This window comes from Anolis carolinensis, unplaced genomic scaffold (genome assembly GCF_035594765.1).
Source record: "Anolis carolinensis isolate JA03-04 unplaced genomic scaffold, rAnoCar3.1.pri scaffold_10, whole genome shotgun sequence".
NCBI lineage: Eukaryota > Metazoa > Chordata > Lepidosauria > Squamata > Dactyloidae > Anolis > Anolis carolinensis.
In genome coordinates, this window is record NW_026943821.1 from 21,618,546 (window position 1) to 21,634,991 (window position 16,446).

Consider the following 16,446-nt stretch of genomic DNA (forward strand, 5'->3'; position numbering starts at 1 on the left):
TGTGATGGAGCTCCATGTGTGCCAAGGCGAAAGCATTGCACAAAAGCAAGCCATATCAGATTTGCCTCCTCTCCCTGGGATTCGGAAGAGGTTTCGGGGTTATCTTTGATGCAGAAGCATCCTATAAAGGAATCAGATTGAGAAGGGTTCCTTCCTCGCCTCGGCAATGAAGGTGTGAGAAGAAATAAATAATCTCGGCTTTTGTCTGATATATTACAAGGCTGGGAGGTTTTCGGGAAAAGAGATGAAAAGCTTAGGACGGGAGCGCTCTGAAAGAGGTTTTGAATGATCTGTTGGAAGGAGGAGAAGGAAAATATGACCCCAAAGCTGCTTTCTTTACCGCTCCCTTGTAATACAGGCATTGAAGGGCTCTGCCAGGAAACTAACATGCCACGAGCTTTAAGCAAACGCAAGCTATCTCTGTTCACAAGCGAGTTGTCGAGGCGGTTTCCTCTCTGCGCAGAGCAATTCAGCACAAGGGAGGCTTGGCTTTTGAAGGCTCTTGAGCGATAGATAAGCAAGTTTCTCTCTTTTATAGTCACAAAGATACACTTGAAAACACGCAGGGAGGGATAGGAGTCGAGATTTCGTTCTCTGCGTAGCTTTAATCCTTCCCTTTACATATGAGCAGGAGAAAGGAAATTATGCGCATTTACTCAGTCTAATTCTGACATATAGTAAGATTCAGGGTTTTTTCTTATACAGCATTCCAATACATTTAATTTCTTGCTTCGTACATAAATACTGCTTGGGCCTACCTTTAGGATCAACTCTCTCCTACCTTCTATTTTATCTTTCTATATATTTATTTATTTATTTATTTCCAATATTTCTACCCCGCCCTTCTCCCCGAGTGGACTCAGGGCGGCTTATATAAAAGGGTAATGAAATTTCAGCCTAGGACAAAACAACAAAACTACACATCCCAGAAACACTAAACTTGGCAGCACAACCCCTCATCCATGCCTCTACGTTCATAGAACAAAAAGAAAAGAAAAATAAAGTCCTCATTAGAGGGAGAGGAATAATTGTTTTTATCCAATTGCTGCCAGTTAGAAGGCTAAGCTCCACCCACTTGGTCTCCTAGCAACCCACTCAGCCCAGGGGACAGGCAGAGTTAGGCCTCAGGCCTCTTCCACACTGCCTATAAAATACAGATTATCTGATTTTAACTGGATTATATGGCAGTGTAGACTCAAGGCCCTTCCACACGGCTATATAACCCATTTATAATGGACTTAATGTAAGGTAAAACCTTTACCCTTTACCTTAACTACCACCAATTCCTCAATACTTTATTTCCCATACCACCAGACTTCGCCACAGCAACGCGTGGTCGGGCACAGCTAGTCTTTTATTAAAATGTGTCCTTTCCAGGCCTAGTAGGGTTTGCTTTCTGACTTACTAATAAAAAGAAGTACATTTGACTTCTCATAGTGCATCTACATTGTAGAATTGATGCACTTTGACACCACTTTGGACACCACTTTAATTGCCATGTCTCCATGGTGATTTATTTATTTATTTATTTATTTACTACATTTATATGCCGCTCTTCTCACCCCGAAGGGGACTCAGAGCGGCTTACAAATCAAATGTACATACAATATATTATTAGCATAGCACAATATAAGCATTAAATTACTATATTGTACTATATAATTTTACGGTAATATTATTAGTAATATTACATTTAATATATAATATATAATTAATATTATATTGTATTATTAATCAGTATAATATTGTATTACATTATAATATTATTATCAATATTATAAGTACATACAATATATTGTATATTTATACATTATTGTATATTATATATAAATATATATATATATATATATATATATATATATATAATTAGCATAGCATGTTGCTATGGCACAGGAGACAAGATGGAACTATCTTCCTGACTCTCCCCGTTGCTCTGGTCTTGCAATGGGTTAAACCCTTGTGCCGGCAGGACTGCTGACTGAAAGGTGGGCGGTTCAAATCCGGGGTCCGAGGTGAGCTCCCATCTGTCAGCTCCAGCTTCCCATGCAGGGACATGAGAGAAGCCTCCCACCAGATGGTAAAACATCAAACATCAAGGAGGCCCCTGGGCAACGTCCTTGCAGACAGCCAATTCTCTCACACCAGAAGCGACTTGCAGTTTCTCAACATGAAAAAAGTGCTATAGAGGTGTAGTTATAGAAAGGAGAAGGTAATACAGTAGAGTCTCACTTATCCAACATAAACAGGCCGGCAGAATGTTGGATAAGCGAATATCTTGGATAATAAGGAGGGATTAAGGAAAAGCCTATTACACATCAAAGTAGGTTATGATTTTACAAATTAAGCACCAAAACATCATGTTTAACAACAAATTTGACAGAAAAAGTAGTTCAATACGCAGTAATGCTATGTAGTCATTACTGTATTTACGAATTTAGCACCAAAATATCACAATGTATTGAAAACATTGACTACAAAAATGCATTTGATAATCCAGAACATTGGATAAGCGAGTGTTGGATAAGTGAGACTTTACTGTAAATGATTGCAAACAGTGGAGGAGCCTTTTGGACCTCCAAACCACCTTGGAGCCAATACATGGTCCGTAGACCACACTTTGCCACTTGTGGTTTGAATGCCAATTGACTTAAGCTGCAGGAAACCACAACTTGTTGTTGTGTTTTTGTTTGTAGGGGCCTCCAGGTTTCCCAGGCAAGGCGGGACCATCTGGACCTCCAGGACCTCAGGCAGAAAAGGTGAGTTGGTGATGGGACAAGACAGATTGTGTTAGAGCTTTTGCAATCTATACAAAAAATGGAAATCTGTGAACGGATAGGTTAGGAGATCTGATGTAGGCTTTCCCACATCTTTGTTTGCTCAGCCACATAATTCTTAGCCAGCTCTGGGCAAGCCACATAGACCTCCAAAAGACACCTCTCTCCTCTTCTTGCATCCCAATTCATTCTGGAACTATCCTCATGAGAATTCATTTGAGAAAATGGGCCACCATAGTTTATCTTCTCAGGAAGCCACCCCAAAAACTGTAGTGTTCCTTCAGAAGCTACTGACTTGAAGTGAAGAAGGGATAATGCCAGCAGAAGACCAAAAAATGGAGCCATGCCTCCTCTCGACTTCTACCTGGCTTCTACTGACATCTGCTGCTCATGGCCAGGACTGCATTCCTAGAGATTTTCCACCCTTAAAAAGGTGGAAAGATCTCAAGAGAGAATGGCATTATTTGAATGGCATATTGCTAATTTTCAACTTACGAATGAAAGATCTCGGAGATGTCCTCTGACGAAAAGCTTTGCTCAGGTCTTGCAAATTCAGGACATCCAATGGTTTCCTTGATGGAGTTGACCTACCTATGTTCTAATCTTGCATTTTTTTTCCAGCTGTTGTTATTATTATTATTTGCTCTTACTGTCAATTTCACTTCTACATTCAATATCTCAAGCCAGATTTGTCTTGGTTAACATTAGAGTTAGGAGCCCACCTAGTGGGCCGGGCTGTGGCGCAGCTGGCTAGTAACCAGCTGCAATAAATCACTACTGACCGAGAGGTCATGAGTTCGAAGCCCTGGTCGGGTTAAGCCCCCGACCATTAAATAGCCCGGCTTGCTGTTGACCTATGCAGCCCCGAAAGACAGTTGCATCTGTCAAATAGGAAAATTTAGGGACGCTTTATGCGGGAGGCTAATTTAACTAATTTACAACATCATAAAACTGCCAGCAAAACACGAGGAAACGAATGAGGAAGTACAGCCACCAGTAGACAGTGAAGCAACAGCTCCTCCTGTGGCTGGAATCGTGAAGCTGGAAAAAAATGTTAAATGCCTCTGTGTCTGTCTATACATGTTGTTTGTCTGTTGGCATTGAATGTTTGCCATATATGTGTTCATTGTAATCCGCCCTGAGTCCCCTTCGGGGTGAGAAGGGCGGAATATAAATACTGTAAATAAATAAATAATAATAAATAATAATATTTGCTTATATAGGCTACAGTAAATCTTTCTCAATCTGGACCTAAATGGGGCACATTTGCGACAGCATCTGTCCAACATCAGCAACATCATATTTCATAGATTTTTGGTACTCAATTGGAGCAGCCTAACTGAAATACATTCCTATTGGATATTCCCAATACAAGGAGACCCATTGAACCAATGGTGTTTGACTCAACCAATAGTCAGTCTACTGTGGTTGAGGTTCCTCATCATGAGGAACAGTTGTATCATCTGCCCTGTCAATGTGTTATCCATGTGGTTTCCCATATGGATACATGCCAGCCACATGACCTTGGAGGTGTCTACGGACAACGCCGGCTCTTCGGCTTAGAAATGGAGATGAGCACCAACCCCCAGACTGGACTTAATGTCAGGGGAAACCTTTACCTTTATCTTCCCAGTTTCTGCTGTTCCACACAATTATACCACACACAGACACATAATCTCTAGGAAATAGATATTTTTGAGAGGCAAAGAAGAGGCTCACTGAAAGGTCTCCCATGTCAGTTGGGCAGTGAGAATTCATTCCAGGTTTTTGCTGGCTATACCAAGGTCCTGGACCTATTTAGCTCATTTACAGTCTGGATTGAAGAATGAAGTGCTTTTGCTACTCAACTGGCATCACTGGAACCATAGCTATAGACAATTAAGAGGGAGAAATGGAAAGCATTGGTGCATTTCTGATCCCTTCTCCACAAACGCATTCATAGCAGCCAGTTAGTGTTTCTTCCAGATGCATCCTGCAGCCAAGTCCTTTTTTGTTATTCCCAATCTCTCTCATTTGGCATAATACTCTCTGTCCTTCTTTATATATGAACCAGCACATTGCAGTTTAACCACATTGTGTTTGTTTGTGTTTGCAGGGTAGCGAAGGGATGCGTGGTCCTCCCGGGATGAGCGGCCCACCGGGATCTGCAGGACCTCCAGGAATGCAAGTAAGTTTACACATGAGGAGCCCAGTGGTCACCGTAGTTTAGAGAATCTGAAGGGGAAAATAAGAGACAGCTTAACCAAGTTGTAAAGCATCTTGTATTAGCCTGTAGCCTTTTCGGCCCATAGGCTCAGGGCCATATATGGCTCTTGGGGAAGTCCTTGAGATGACCACCGACCTTCTGGCAAGAAATAGCATAAATGTTCCCATTTTTGTCTTTCTGAAAATCTTTCTTTGGGGCAAAAAGTCACTTTTTGTTGGCATTTATTTGATTGGATTTAATCAATAATTAAATTGTGAGTCAACATGTAGGCCATTGGGGCCGGGCTGTGGCGCAGGCTGGTTATTAGCCAGCTGCAATAAATCACTCTAACCAAGAGGTCATGAGTTTGAGGCCAGCCCATGGTGAAATGAGCACCCGACCATTAAAAAAAAAAGCCCCTGCTCATTGCTGACCTAAGCAACCCGAAAGATAGTTGCATCTATCAAGTAGGAAATTTAGGTACCACTTATATGTGGGGAGGCTAATTTAACTAATTTACAACACACTAAAAAAATCATCCAGCAAGCGACTGGAATGAGGAAGTTGCCGTCACAGTGGATGATGAAACAGCTGCTCCCCCTGTGGCCGGAATTAAGCATACCCTCAGGAAGCTGGAGAAGTTTAAATTGCCTCTATGTCTGTCTCTGTTCTATATGTATATGGCATTGAATGTTTGCCAATTATGTGTATATTGTGATCCGCCCTGAGTCCCCTTCGGGGTGAGAAGGGCGGAATAAAAATACTGTAAATAAATAAATAAATAAATAAATAATAACATGACCATCTAACTTGAGCTTTCTTCTAGGGTCCACCTGGTTTGGATGGACTAGATGGAAAGGATGGAAAACCAGGCCTACGGGTGAGAATGCAAGTCCTCTCAAGACTGGGGTTTCTTCACCTACACATTCTTTTGTCTCCTTCACCAAAAATGAGAGAGAGAATGTGGGAGGGAAATAGAGAGCAATTTGTGTTCTTCAAGCTCTCTGAGCACAAAAAATGCTGGTCTCTTCTTCCTTGAAGGTTGTTAAAATGAAGGGTCTGTGGCCATTTTTCAGGGTTTGAGAAGATGGTCCTTGGGGTCTTTTCAAACTCTGAAATCCACTTTGCTTATGATTGAGACTTCAATAAGATGAATCTCTCTAGGTTGAGATTGCCCTTGAAGGAGCTATCCAAGGTCCTGAAGCTATTTACAGTAGCTTTCAGCACCTGGACAGCTCTTCATAACCTGGAGTGGATTTGTTGTATGGCTGATAAAGGAGGTCTCAGAGTGGCCACCCACTCTGTATCCATTCATGGAGAAGAGGGTGGAAAGACAAGGAAACCACCAAATTCACCAAATGTAAGTTGAACTTTCTGCTTCATTCTAGGGTGACACTGGACCTGCAGGACCTCCAGGAAGGATGGGACCTCCAGTAAGTCACTGGACTTAGAAATAGCAGAACTCCTTCTCAACAAACTCCTTCTCTTTCACTTTTTCCCTTTTCGCTGAAAGATAGGAACGATATATACATATATTATTATTATCTTGCAAATACATCCTTATCAAAAATGTGCAAAACTCATCATCTCACCCAGGAGGAAAAACAAGGGAATCCAAATAATAAAAGACTAACTTTCTCTATCAAAAGAAAGGTGGTGAAGAAGGCATTGGGATTGCCAAGGTTTCTAATCCATTTGCTGCACTATTTATAAAAGCTTAGCCTGCAGATATTAAGAAGCTGTGACTCTTATTTTTTACATTTTGCAAAATGACCTGATTAGTTCAGATCAAGGGAACGTTGTTCTCAAAGCAAAACAGGAAAGCCAGAGACCATTGAGGAATTAATCTTGCTGAACCTTTCATGCAACTTTAACAAATTGATACTCTCCGAACCAGCAAGCAAACCGGAACCAATTCGTACGCTGATTTCCACTCTTTATTTCTTTCTTCAATTTAGCATTATCGACTTCCCTTCAGAAAGGTGGACTTGTTAGGAGCAAGTGTGCAATTTAGCATGAGGAGTTAGCATACACAACAATAGGAACGGCGCCGAGAATTGCATTATGATGTGGGAAATGTTTGCAAAAAGGCATAGGCTTGGAAAGTGTGCTTACAAAAATGAGAAGGAATGGGCATACAAATATATACAGTAGAGTCTCACTTATCCAAGATAAACGGGCTGGCAGAAGCTTGGATAAGTGAATATCTTGGATAATAAGGAGGGATTAAGGAAAAACCTATTAAACATCAAATTAGGTTATGATTTTACAAATTAAGCACCAAAACATCATGTTATACAACAAATTTGACAGAAAAAGTAGTTCAATACGCAGTAATGTTATGTTGTAATTACTATATTTACAAATTTACCACCAAAATATCATGATATATTGAAACATTAACTACAAACACTGACTACAAAAATGGCTTGGATAATCCAGAAGTTTGGATAAGTGAGGCTTGGATAAGTGAGACTCTACTGTATATCCATGCAGGCTTTTGAAAGTCAAAAGTGGACCCAATTAAGTGGATGGTTGGAAAAATGGGGAACTGAAATTAGGTTCTTCCATTCATGGTCAGAAGAGAGAGGTAGTCTCAACTGGCAACCTTAAAAGAGACAAAGGGTTCATTTACACTGTAGAATTAATCCAGTTTGGCATCACTTTAACTGCATGGCTCAATGTAATGCAATCCTTCCATCGCATTGAATCATGGAAGTTAGAGTAAGGTCAAAACAAGATTCCTAGATTGAAACCTTATTATTGTCGTTGTTATTATTTCATTCACTATAGGGCTTCAAAGGAAAAACAGGACATCCTGGCCTCCCTGGACAAAAGGTATGATTATATGACCATTTGTTATATATATTTACTAGCTGTGCCCGGCCACGCGTTGCTGTGGCAAAGTGGTGGTGGTATTGGTTAAAAATTGTTGTGTAATTTTTATTTGACGTTATTTGTATTTTTAAATTAATTTTATTGTAAGTTATATTTTTATTTATTATATTTTATTATTTTCTTGTATTATTTTTAGTTATTTTCTGTTATTATAGTATTTTATTGTATTAATTTTTTAGTGTTTTTTAGTGTTTTTTATTATTTTTTATTGGGTTGCTAGGAGACCAAGTTGGAGGAGCTTAGCCTTCTAACTGGCAGCAATTGGATAAAAGCAATTATTCCTCTCTCTCTAATTAGGACTTTATTTTTCTTTTCTTTTTGTTGTATCAACCTAGAGGCGTGGATGATGGGTTGTGTTGTCAAATTTCGAGGTTGCGGGGCCTGTAGTTTTGTTGTTTTGTGGGTCGCCGTGATGCCATCACTCTTTTTTATATATATAGATATTATTTTGGTCAATGACCAGCATTGAAACAAACAGTAAAAGGTAAGTAAAACATATGTTGTGCCCCTTGTTGAGGGGCACAAATCTTTGCAAATCTTCTGGGTTTTGTGTGTATGTGTGTGTGTAGAATAGCAATTTTTTTGTCAGAAATATGCCGCATATTCTGCGCTCAATAGAACACAATTTTCCACACAGAAAATAATATTTCTGTGTAGACACATGATGTTTCTGTGCAGGAAAAAAACACTGATGTCTACCCATTGCTTCCTAGGGTGACTGTGGCAATCCAGGACCCCCGGGCAATACGGGCCGAACGGGAGCTGAGGTGAGTTCTGACACCAAGACGAGACTTTCCTTATAGGACAAGAGTACATCTGTGGGTTTAAAAGCTTAGATATTTGCCATTATAAATACAACTCTTGGTCATCATTTTATGCTAGAAGACAACCATCAACAGGATGCATCCTCTCTGCTATGGATCTATCCAATACGAAATCCTGGGATTTGTAGTTTAAGTGAGATGCTTAAATCTTTTTAATGCTATATCCTTAGAACTACAATCTAACTTTCAAGTCCATGGATCTATTTAATGTGAAATCTTGGGATTTATAGTTTTACTATAGTTTTACTCGGGCGTCATTTGGACTGCTGTCCACCTACTTCTCCAACAGCCTTTGTGGCACAAACAGACAAATATATGTATGCATGTGCATATATGCTTAGACTAAAGAAACACTAAAGAGGTTTTTAGACCTCTTTAGTGCACTCCACTCAACTGAAACATTTGAGATCTCTAGTAGATGATGCTAAGAACCTCACCAAGCTACAAATCCAAGGATTGCATTGGATAATCGTGAAAATGGTACCAAAGTGTTGTGTGAATACATCCCCAAGTTCTGTTCAAAGAGGAACTTCATAGCAAGATGCCCTTCTTCTGACTTGTTCTCTCTTTTCTCTGATTTCTCCAGGGAGAGCCAGGCCCGATGGGACCCCAAGGCAGGCCAGGTCCTCCTGGACATCTTGTAAGTCGAAATCCTTCTCGTTGCCATTTCTTTTTTTTACTGGACCGGTTTATAGCTGCGTGGCAAAGGCCTCCATAAAACTGTGGGCGCTGGCAATGTGAGCCGCTGCTAAGGCCAGCTCCTGCATGGCATCCAAGAGCTGTGGTCTGTGGGTTCGTGTGAGTCACTGTGTAAAAGACAACACAATTAGTTAACAGCTCGGTTTGGAATCGCCTCCCTCTTCTCCATCCCAACCCCATGCTTTGTGAAATGGTCATTATTTGAAAGTCAGCAGCACCGTCTGCCGTTCGGCATTGACGCAAGCAAAACAAACCAGTACCACCCACTCTGGTGGGACAATGGGGTTTTTGGAACACCTACAAATACAGTGAATAATCCATTTCAGTTGCAGATTCTGCCTCGAATTCAAGACCTTATTTCATTAAGTCCTACCCTGTTTCCCCGAAAATAAGACATCCCCAAAAAATAAGACCTAGCAGAGGTTTTGCTGAATTGCTAAATATAAGTCCTCTCCCAAAAGTAAGACCTAGCAAAGTTTTTGTTTGGAAGCATGCCCGGCGCCCGCCAAACAAAACACCAGAACTTGCAGGATCGGTAAATGTACATACCAGTTGTACATGGAAATAATGGTAATAATATAGTAAAATGTTATATTATTTATATTTATACAGTAGTAACAAGAAATTCTTGACAGGAGTCATAGTTTGTCTGGTTTGGTTATGTTGGTTTGTGATGACAACTACTGTACAGTATATAATAAATGTTCTTTTTTTTTTTGTTCAACAATAAATGTGAATTCTTCTTCATGGAAAAATAAGACATCCCCTAAAAATAAGACCTAGCACATCTTTGGGAGCAAAAAATAATATAAGACACTGTCTTATTTTCGGGGAAACACGGTATTAGAAAATGTTAGAAAATTATTGAGTTGCATTCTGTTTATTGGTTTCAATGGGATTTCTTCACCATACACAAACTTCTGTATGGATGGAGCTAATTTTTATAAGCAATATAAAATGCTTTCCTATTTTGGAAGGAAGGGAAGTTTCCTTTTTTGGGCTTTAATTTAGATGGCCATCCCTACAGAGTGCTTTAATTGTGCATTTTTTCGTGGTTGTAATAGATGGCCCTTTGAGGTTCCTTCCGGCACTAATAATAATACTATAAGTAAAGGTAAAGGTTTCCCCTGACGTTAAGTCCAGTCGTGTCCGACTCTGGGGGTTGGTCTCATCTCCATTTCTAAGCCGAAGAGCCGGCATTGTCCATAAACACCTCCAAGGTCATGTGGCCGGCATGACTGCATGGAGCACTGTTACCTTCCCGCCGGAGCGGTACCTATTGATCTACTCACATTTGCATGTTTTCGAACTGCTAGGTTGGCAGAAGCTGGGGCTGACAGAGGGAGCTCACTCAACTCCCCGGATTCGAACCTGCAACCTTTCGGTCAGCAAGTTCAGCAGCTCAGCGCTTTAACACGCTGCGCCATCGGGGGCTCCTTACTGAATTAAAGATCTTCAGATTCCACAGCATTGAAACTTGGAAATTCGAAGTGGCACCAAACTGCATTCGTTCTGCATTGGAAACGTACTCCTAGTTTTCTGTAATTTTTCCATTTCAAGGCTGCAAATGTCATTAACGCAGAAAAGAAGCAAAAGGATCCTCAAATAGCCTTCTCCATACAGTGGGGCTAACAGCGGGCGCTCATGCCACTCCTGGGATTTGAACCTGGGACCTTTTGGTCCGCAAGTTCAGCAGCTCAGCGCTTTAACACACTGTGCCACCAGGGGCCCAATAATACTATAAATAATACTTTATTTGTAGTATAATACTTTATTTAAATAAATAATACTTTATTTGTAGCCCACCATATCTCTCCGAGGGGACTCAGGGTGGTTTGCAACTTCTATAATAGGATCTTAAATCTGGGTCTTGAGAATTGTTTAAGATGTCGGAGACATAAGACCCACTTCAACCCAAGACTTCAACCCATCATGATCAGCATTAGTATTACACAGCCCAACATTTTTTTCCCCTTGGTGTCTTGATTTTTGAAGCCTAATCCTGGGGTTATTTGGAGCACCTAATCCTCCTTGTGAACAGGTTATGTTTCTTTTCAGGGTCCTCCTGGAAGCCCCGGCCAACCTGGCCCAGCTGGTCTTTCCGGAGTGGTAAGTATCTCAGCAAACCCAGGTGGGTTCCTCTTGGTAGCTATGGAATGGAAAGGCTTCCGGACCCAACTTGGTAAAACAGCCACGTTGCAAAACGCCTGCCGTACAGATCTATGGGTATTGCTTTTATGTGCCTTTAAGTCATGTCTGGCATTTTGCCTTGTTTTGTCTCAAAATGCACTGGGAATTTCAAAATCAGCATTGAGAGAATACATTGCAACACCTGCTGTGTGTTTTGCCATCCAGCTTTACAGCTGTTGTATTGATCCTTTCGACAACACGTCTGTAAGCGATAGGAATACATTGCCTGTTGGACATATGGCCTCCAACTTGAAAGGCAGTCATGGTTAGTGGTTCTGTGAACCAGTTTTGGGTTTTAGGCCCCATCTACACTGCTATATAATCCAGTTTCTGAATCCATATTATCTGCTTTGAACTGGATTATATGGCAGTGTAGATCCAGCCTTCTTTCAGTCTTGGAAGGTGTTATCCAAGTTGCTGAACCAACTCCTTTCAATACATTCAATACTTTGGGTGGCTTAAAGCAAACCTGGAGTGCATGCACTAATGTGGGACCAACCCAAGGAATTCCCAACCTAAATTTAAACCTCCTAATCTCCAAATGTTGAAATGTATAGATAAGAAAAGAATGGAGAAGAGATGCACGGGACAAGACTCCTAAATGTATAGACACCTTCCTATAATCCATTAATACATAATACATTTGTACGTAGAGTCAGATCAGCATCTGGAAATGCTGGAGCAAATCTTTCCCATTCATAGTAATCTCTTGGTGGTCTTCAGAAGTGCCTAAGATATCTTCCTTTTCTCTTTCCCAGGGGCTGAAAGGAGAAAGAGGTCCTTCTGGAGAAAGAGGCCTTGCTGGGATCCCAGGCCAACCAGGGCCACCTGGTCACCCAGGACCACCGGTGAGTGGAACTTGCTTAGATGGAAATCCCTTAGATCTCTCCATAAATATTTTATAGCAATAGATAAGAGACCTAAATTCTATTGGGTAATCCCAGCTAGAGGAGACCAACCAAATCAACTGTTGATTGGTGAGTTGACACATGGGTGGAAAACCCAATGATCCAATGGGCCTGCTTTGTTATGTTGTAATTACTGTATTAATGAATTTAGCACCAAAATATCACGATATGTTGAAAACATTGACTACAAAAATGCATTGGATAATCCAGAACCTTGGATAAGTGAGTCTTAGATAAGTGAGACTCTACTGTACTACATAAAATTGCTGTGTATTGAACTGCCTTTTCTGTCAGATTTGTTGTAAAGTGCTTTATTGCTTAATTTGTAAAATCATAATGTAATTTGATGTTTAATAGGCTTGTCCTTAATCTCTCCTTATTATCCAACATATTCGCTTATTCAATGTTCTGCCGGCCCATTTATGTTGGATAAGTGAGACTCTACTGTATTCCAAAATGGTTCTGCTGGACTTCTAAAAACTTTTGCTGCTCGTTAAATATTTTTAAATTCTTTTAAATGGTGTTTGATGACTATAATTGATAATGTATATAGTGATATTCATAGCAAGTATATAATACTCGTATATACTAGATAGTAGAATATAATTTAGGTCTTTAATATGTCTAATTGAGTGTTCTCTTAATAGGAGTTGTTAAAAGCCAGTTTGAATCTTGACCCAGGGAGACAATGAGCTATATATCTATCAGTCCAGTTAAAAAAATAAGAATGACCATCTTTCTTTTCTTTCTTTTCCTTTTCGGTTTCCCAGGGTGAGCCAGGCTCGGATGGACAAGTAGGCAAAGAGGTATGGTGATTACCATCTTAATCGAATCCACAAATCTACTCTCTGGATCAAGTCCTTGCTAGGAACCTAAAGTGGAGATCTTTCTCTCCATTGACCTAACTGTCCAGACTTCCCAATACAACTGGCATGTCCATGCTTGGAGGAGTGGGGAAGAAATTCCCCTTTGCAACTCTAGTTCATATGAATTCTCAGGTTGCATACACTTATACACCCCTGATATGATCAATGACCTAGAAAGGACAAGGGTTAACTCTACAGTAGCAAGTTCTCACCAGCAACAAAGCATGATTACCTCCATGGTCATTATTTCCTCTCTGCCATTCCTTTTAGGGCTCACCAGGAAAGCCAGGCCCTATCGGACCAACTGGGCCAAAGGTAAGTGGAACCTAGTAGGGTTTGAAATGTTAGATCCCATATCAAAGGAATCATCATCATCATCATATATTTATTACTTGCTTTTTCTTGTGGCTTGGGGAGAATAAGCATCCTAGACTTGACTTCTTCCTTTTCTTTCAGGGAGATCATGGATCTGCAGGGGAGAGAGGGCACCCTGGAGAAAGAGGCAGACCTGGGATGCCAGGAGGGCCTGGGAAGAGTGGGGAAATGGGCCCCATTGGACCCCGGGGTCCTGCTGGAGAGAGAGGTCAAGCTGGCCCTCCTGGACCCTCAGGGAGCCCTGGGAGCCCAGGATTGCCTGGGACAATGGTAAGAGATGGAAAATTTGCAACTGATATTTAGAGAACAGTAGGGGAACATGAGAGAGATTACTGTGTAAGGGGAACAGTGTGTTACACCCCAAGGCTGCGTGAGCACCTTGAAAACCACACAAGAGCCAGTATCACACGCAAAGCAGTTTATTATGGAATATATATATATATATATATATATATATATATATATATATATATTCCATAATAAACTGCTTTGCGTGTGATATATATACTAGCTGTGCCCGGCCACGCGTTGCTGTGGCAAAGTATGGTGGTATGGGAAATAAAGTAGTGAGGAATTCATGGTAGTTAAGGTAAAGGGTAAAGGTTTTCCCCTGACATTAAGTCCATTATAAATGGGTTATATAGCTGCGTGGAAGGGCCTTGAGTATACACTGCCATATAATCCAGTTAAAATTAGATAATCTGTATTTTAGGCAGTGTGGAAGAGGCCTAAGTGAGGTCTAACTCTGCCTGTCCCCTGGGCTGAGTGGGTTGCTAGGAGACCAAGTGGGTGGAGCTTAGCCTTCTAACTGGCAGCAATTGGAATAAAAACAATTATTCCTCTCCCTCTAATTAGGACTTTATTTTTATTTTATTTTTGTTGTATGAACGTAGAGGCATGGATGAGGGGTTGTGCTGCCAAGTTTAGTGTTTCTGGGATGTGCAGTTTTGTTGTTTTGTCCTAGGCCGAAATTTCATTACCCTTTTATATATATAGATGTGCAGTTAGCGTATAAAGTCAGTATAAGGAATAGTTCTTAATGTAAAGTCTTTAACAGTTCAAAAAAAGTTCAGTAATGTCCCAATTGTAATCCACAAGTGAAACTCATTAGTTCCACCAAGAAATCAAAGTTAGTCCATAAACCAAGAAACAGGAACAAGACACTGCAAATCTGCAAACTGTAATCCACTTGGAGAGTCCCGTCACAACAAAACAAGGTAAACAAAGCAAGGTCTACTCAAGAGTCACAGGGAGCAGCGTGGCTCAGTTGGAAAGTCTTGACTCAGGAAAAAAGGAAAGCAAGGTAAACAAAGCAAGGTTTACTCGAGAGTCACGGAACACGGCACGGCTTGGATGGAACTGGAAACCAGGCACGGGAAAAAGGCAGGAAACAAGGCTAGGAGCCGGATACTGGAACCTCTTCCGAGGAAAGTAAAGTTGACACCGCAACGAGAAACACAAAGGAGGACACCTTTAAGGATATCCCAAGGTTGCAAGAATATGGGAGTGCATGACGCCCAAAACTTCAAATGGCAAAGTTAGTCATTATCGAGTCTGAGAGCTAGCCTTTTGCTTCTTCTCACCCCATCCCTTCTGCCTCTATCTGTCGTGAAGGATTCCCTCCCATTAAAAGACACATTTTCACCCAAGTCAACACCATCTGGCAAAAGCAACCTTGAGGAGGTATCGGAATGCTCACCAATTAGTGGATCTTCTGGCACCACAATTTCAGGCAGCTGCAAAGGCAACGGGCCTCATTCCAAGTCCAGAACAGCCCCTAAATCCAAAGTAGAATCTGTTTCCAAATCCATCTCTGGATGAAGTATAGGCCATAATGGCTGAGCCACAACACAGTGAATCCGCCCTGAATTTGAGACATTGTGGGGCTATCCATGGTGCTGAATGCAATTGGGTAGTGCGAATAATTTGGGGTAATATCATCACTTTAATTGAGCTATCCAATGTCCTGACCTAGATTCAGAACCTTGGACAGCTCCTAGGAGAGATTAACTAATCCATTAACATAGAAACTCTCAGGCTGGGCAATGAGTTGTGGTTGGGTCTTAATTATGTTTTATTTCTTCTTTCTCCTTTCTTTGCTAGGGAGATGTTGTCAATTATGATGAAATCCGGAGGTTCGTCAGGCAAGAGCTGAACAAAATGTTTGATGGTTGGTAACAAACTTTGGGTCATGGAAAGGGAGGTTGGGGACATAGAAGATGACATCCTTGTTGGGAAGGCAGAAGGGTTCACATGGAAAAGCCATTTCACAGAGTCACTACCACTACTTCAAGATGCTGGTTAAAATTATGCATTGAGGAGATGAAGCATAATTTTACTCAACTTCTGTTGGGGTCATGCTGGATAAACTAGAGATTCCAAGAGATAACACTTCTCTAGGAATCTCTAGATCCTCTGGTGCAATTCTGTGCTCTATTTCTTCTGGAAGTCATGCTGGATTCCCTAAATATTGCCATATAGAGGTCTTCCATTGCAACTTTACAATCAACTTCCACTGAAAGTCATCCTGGATGACTTAGAGATTCCTAAAGATAACATATCTCTAGGACTCTGTAGGCCCTCCATTGCAACTTTGCGGTCAACTTCCACTGGAAATCCTGCTGGGTGTCCAAGAGACAACACATTTCTAGGAATCTCTAGGTTCTCTATTACAAATGTGGTCAGCTTCCACTGGAAGCCATGCTGGATAAACTAAAGGTTCCTAAA

At 40.9% G+C, this 16,446-nt stretch overlaps 1 protein-coding gene across 1 annotated transcript in view; it reads left to right on the forward strand.

Moving 5' to 3' along the window:
* Nucleotides 1-16,446, forward strand: part of col16a1 (collagen type XVI alpha 1 chain) — a 167,914-nt gene that overhangs the window by 146,923 nt on the left and 4,545 nt on the right. Inside the window, exons 55-67 of the mRNA XM_062962528.1 lie at nucleotides 2,694-2,756; nucleotides 4,870-4,941; nucleotides 5,786-5,839; nucleotides 6,348-6,392; nucleotides 7,753-7,797; nucleotides 8,571-8,624; nucleotides 9,268-9,321; nucleotides 11,439-11,489; nucleotides 12,329-12,418; nucleotides 13,249-13,284; nucleotides 13,615-13,659; nucleotides 13,801-13,989; nucleotides 15,823-15,889. Coding sequence (XP_062818598.1) covers nucleotides 2,694-2,756; nucleotides 4,870-4,941; nucleotides 5,786-5,839; nucleotides 6,348-6,392; nucleotides 7,753-7,797; nucleotides 8,571-8,624; nucleotides 9,268-9,321; nucleotides 11,439-11,489; nucleotides 12,329-12,418; nucleotides 13,249-13,284; nucleotides 13,615-13,659; nucleotides 13,801-13,989; nucleotides 15,823-15,889 — 865 coding nt within the window. The remainder of the gene's footprint in view (nucleotides 1-2,693; nucleotides 2,757-4,869; nucleotides 4,942-5,785; nucleotides 5,840-6,347; nucleotides 6,393-7,752; nucleotides 7,798-8,570; nucleotides 8,625-9,267; nucleotides 9,322-11,438; nucleotides 11,490-12,328; nucleotides 12,419-13,248; nucleotides 13,285-13,614; nucleotides 13,660-13,800; nucleotides 13,990-15,822; nucleotides 15,890-16,446) is intronic.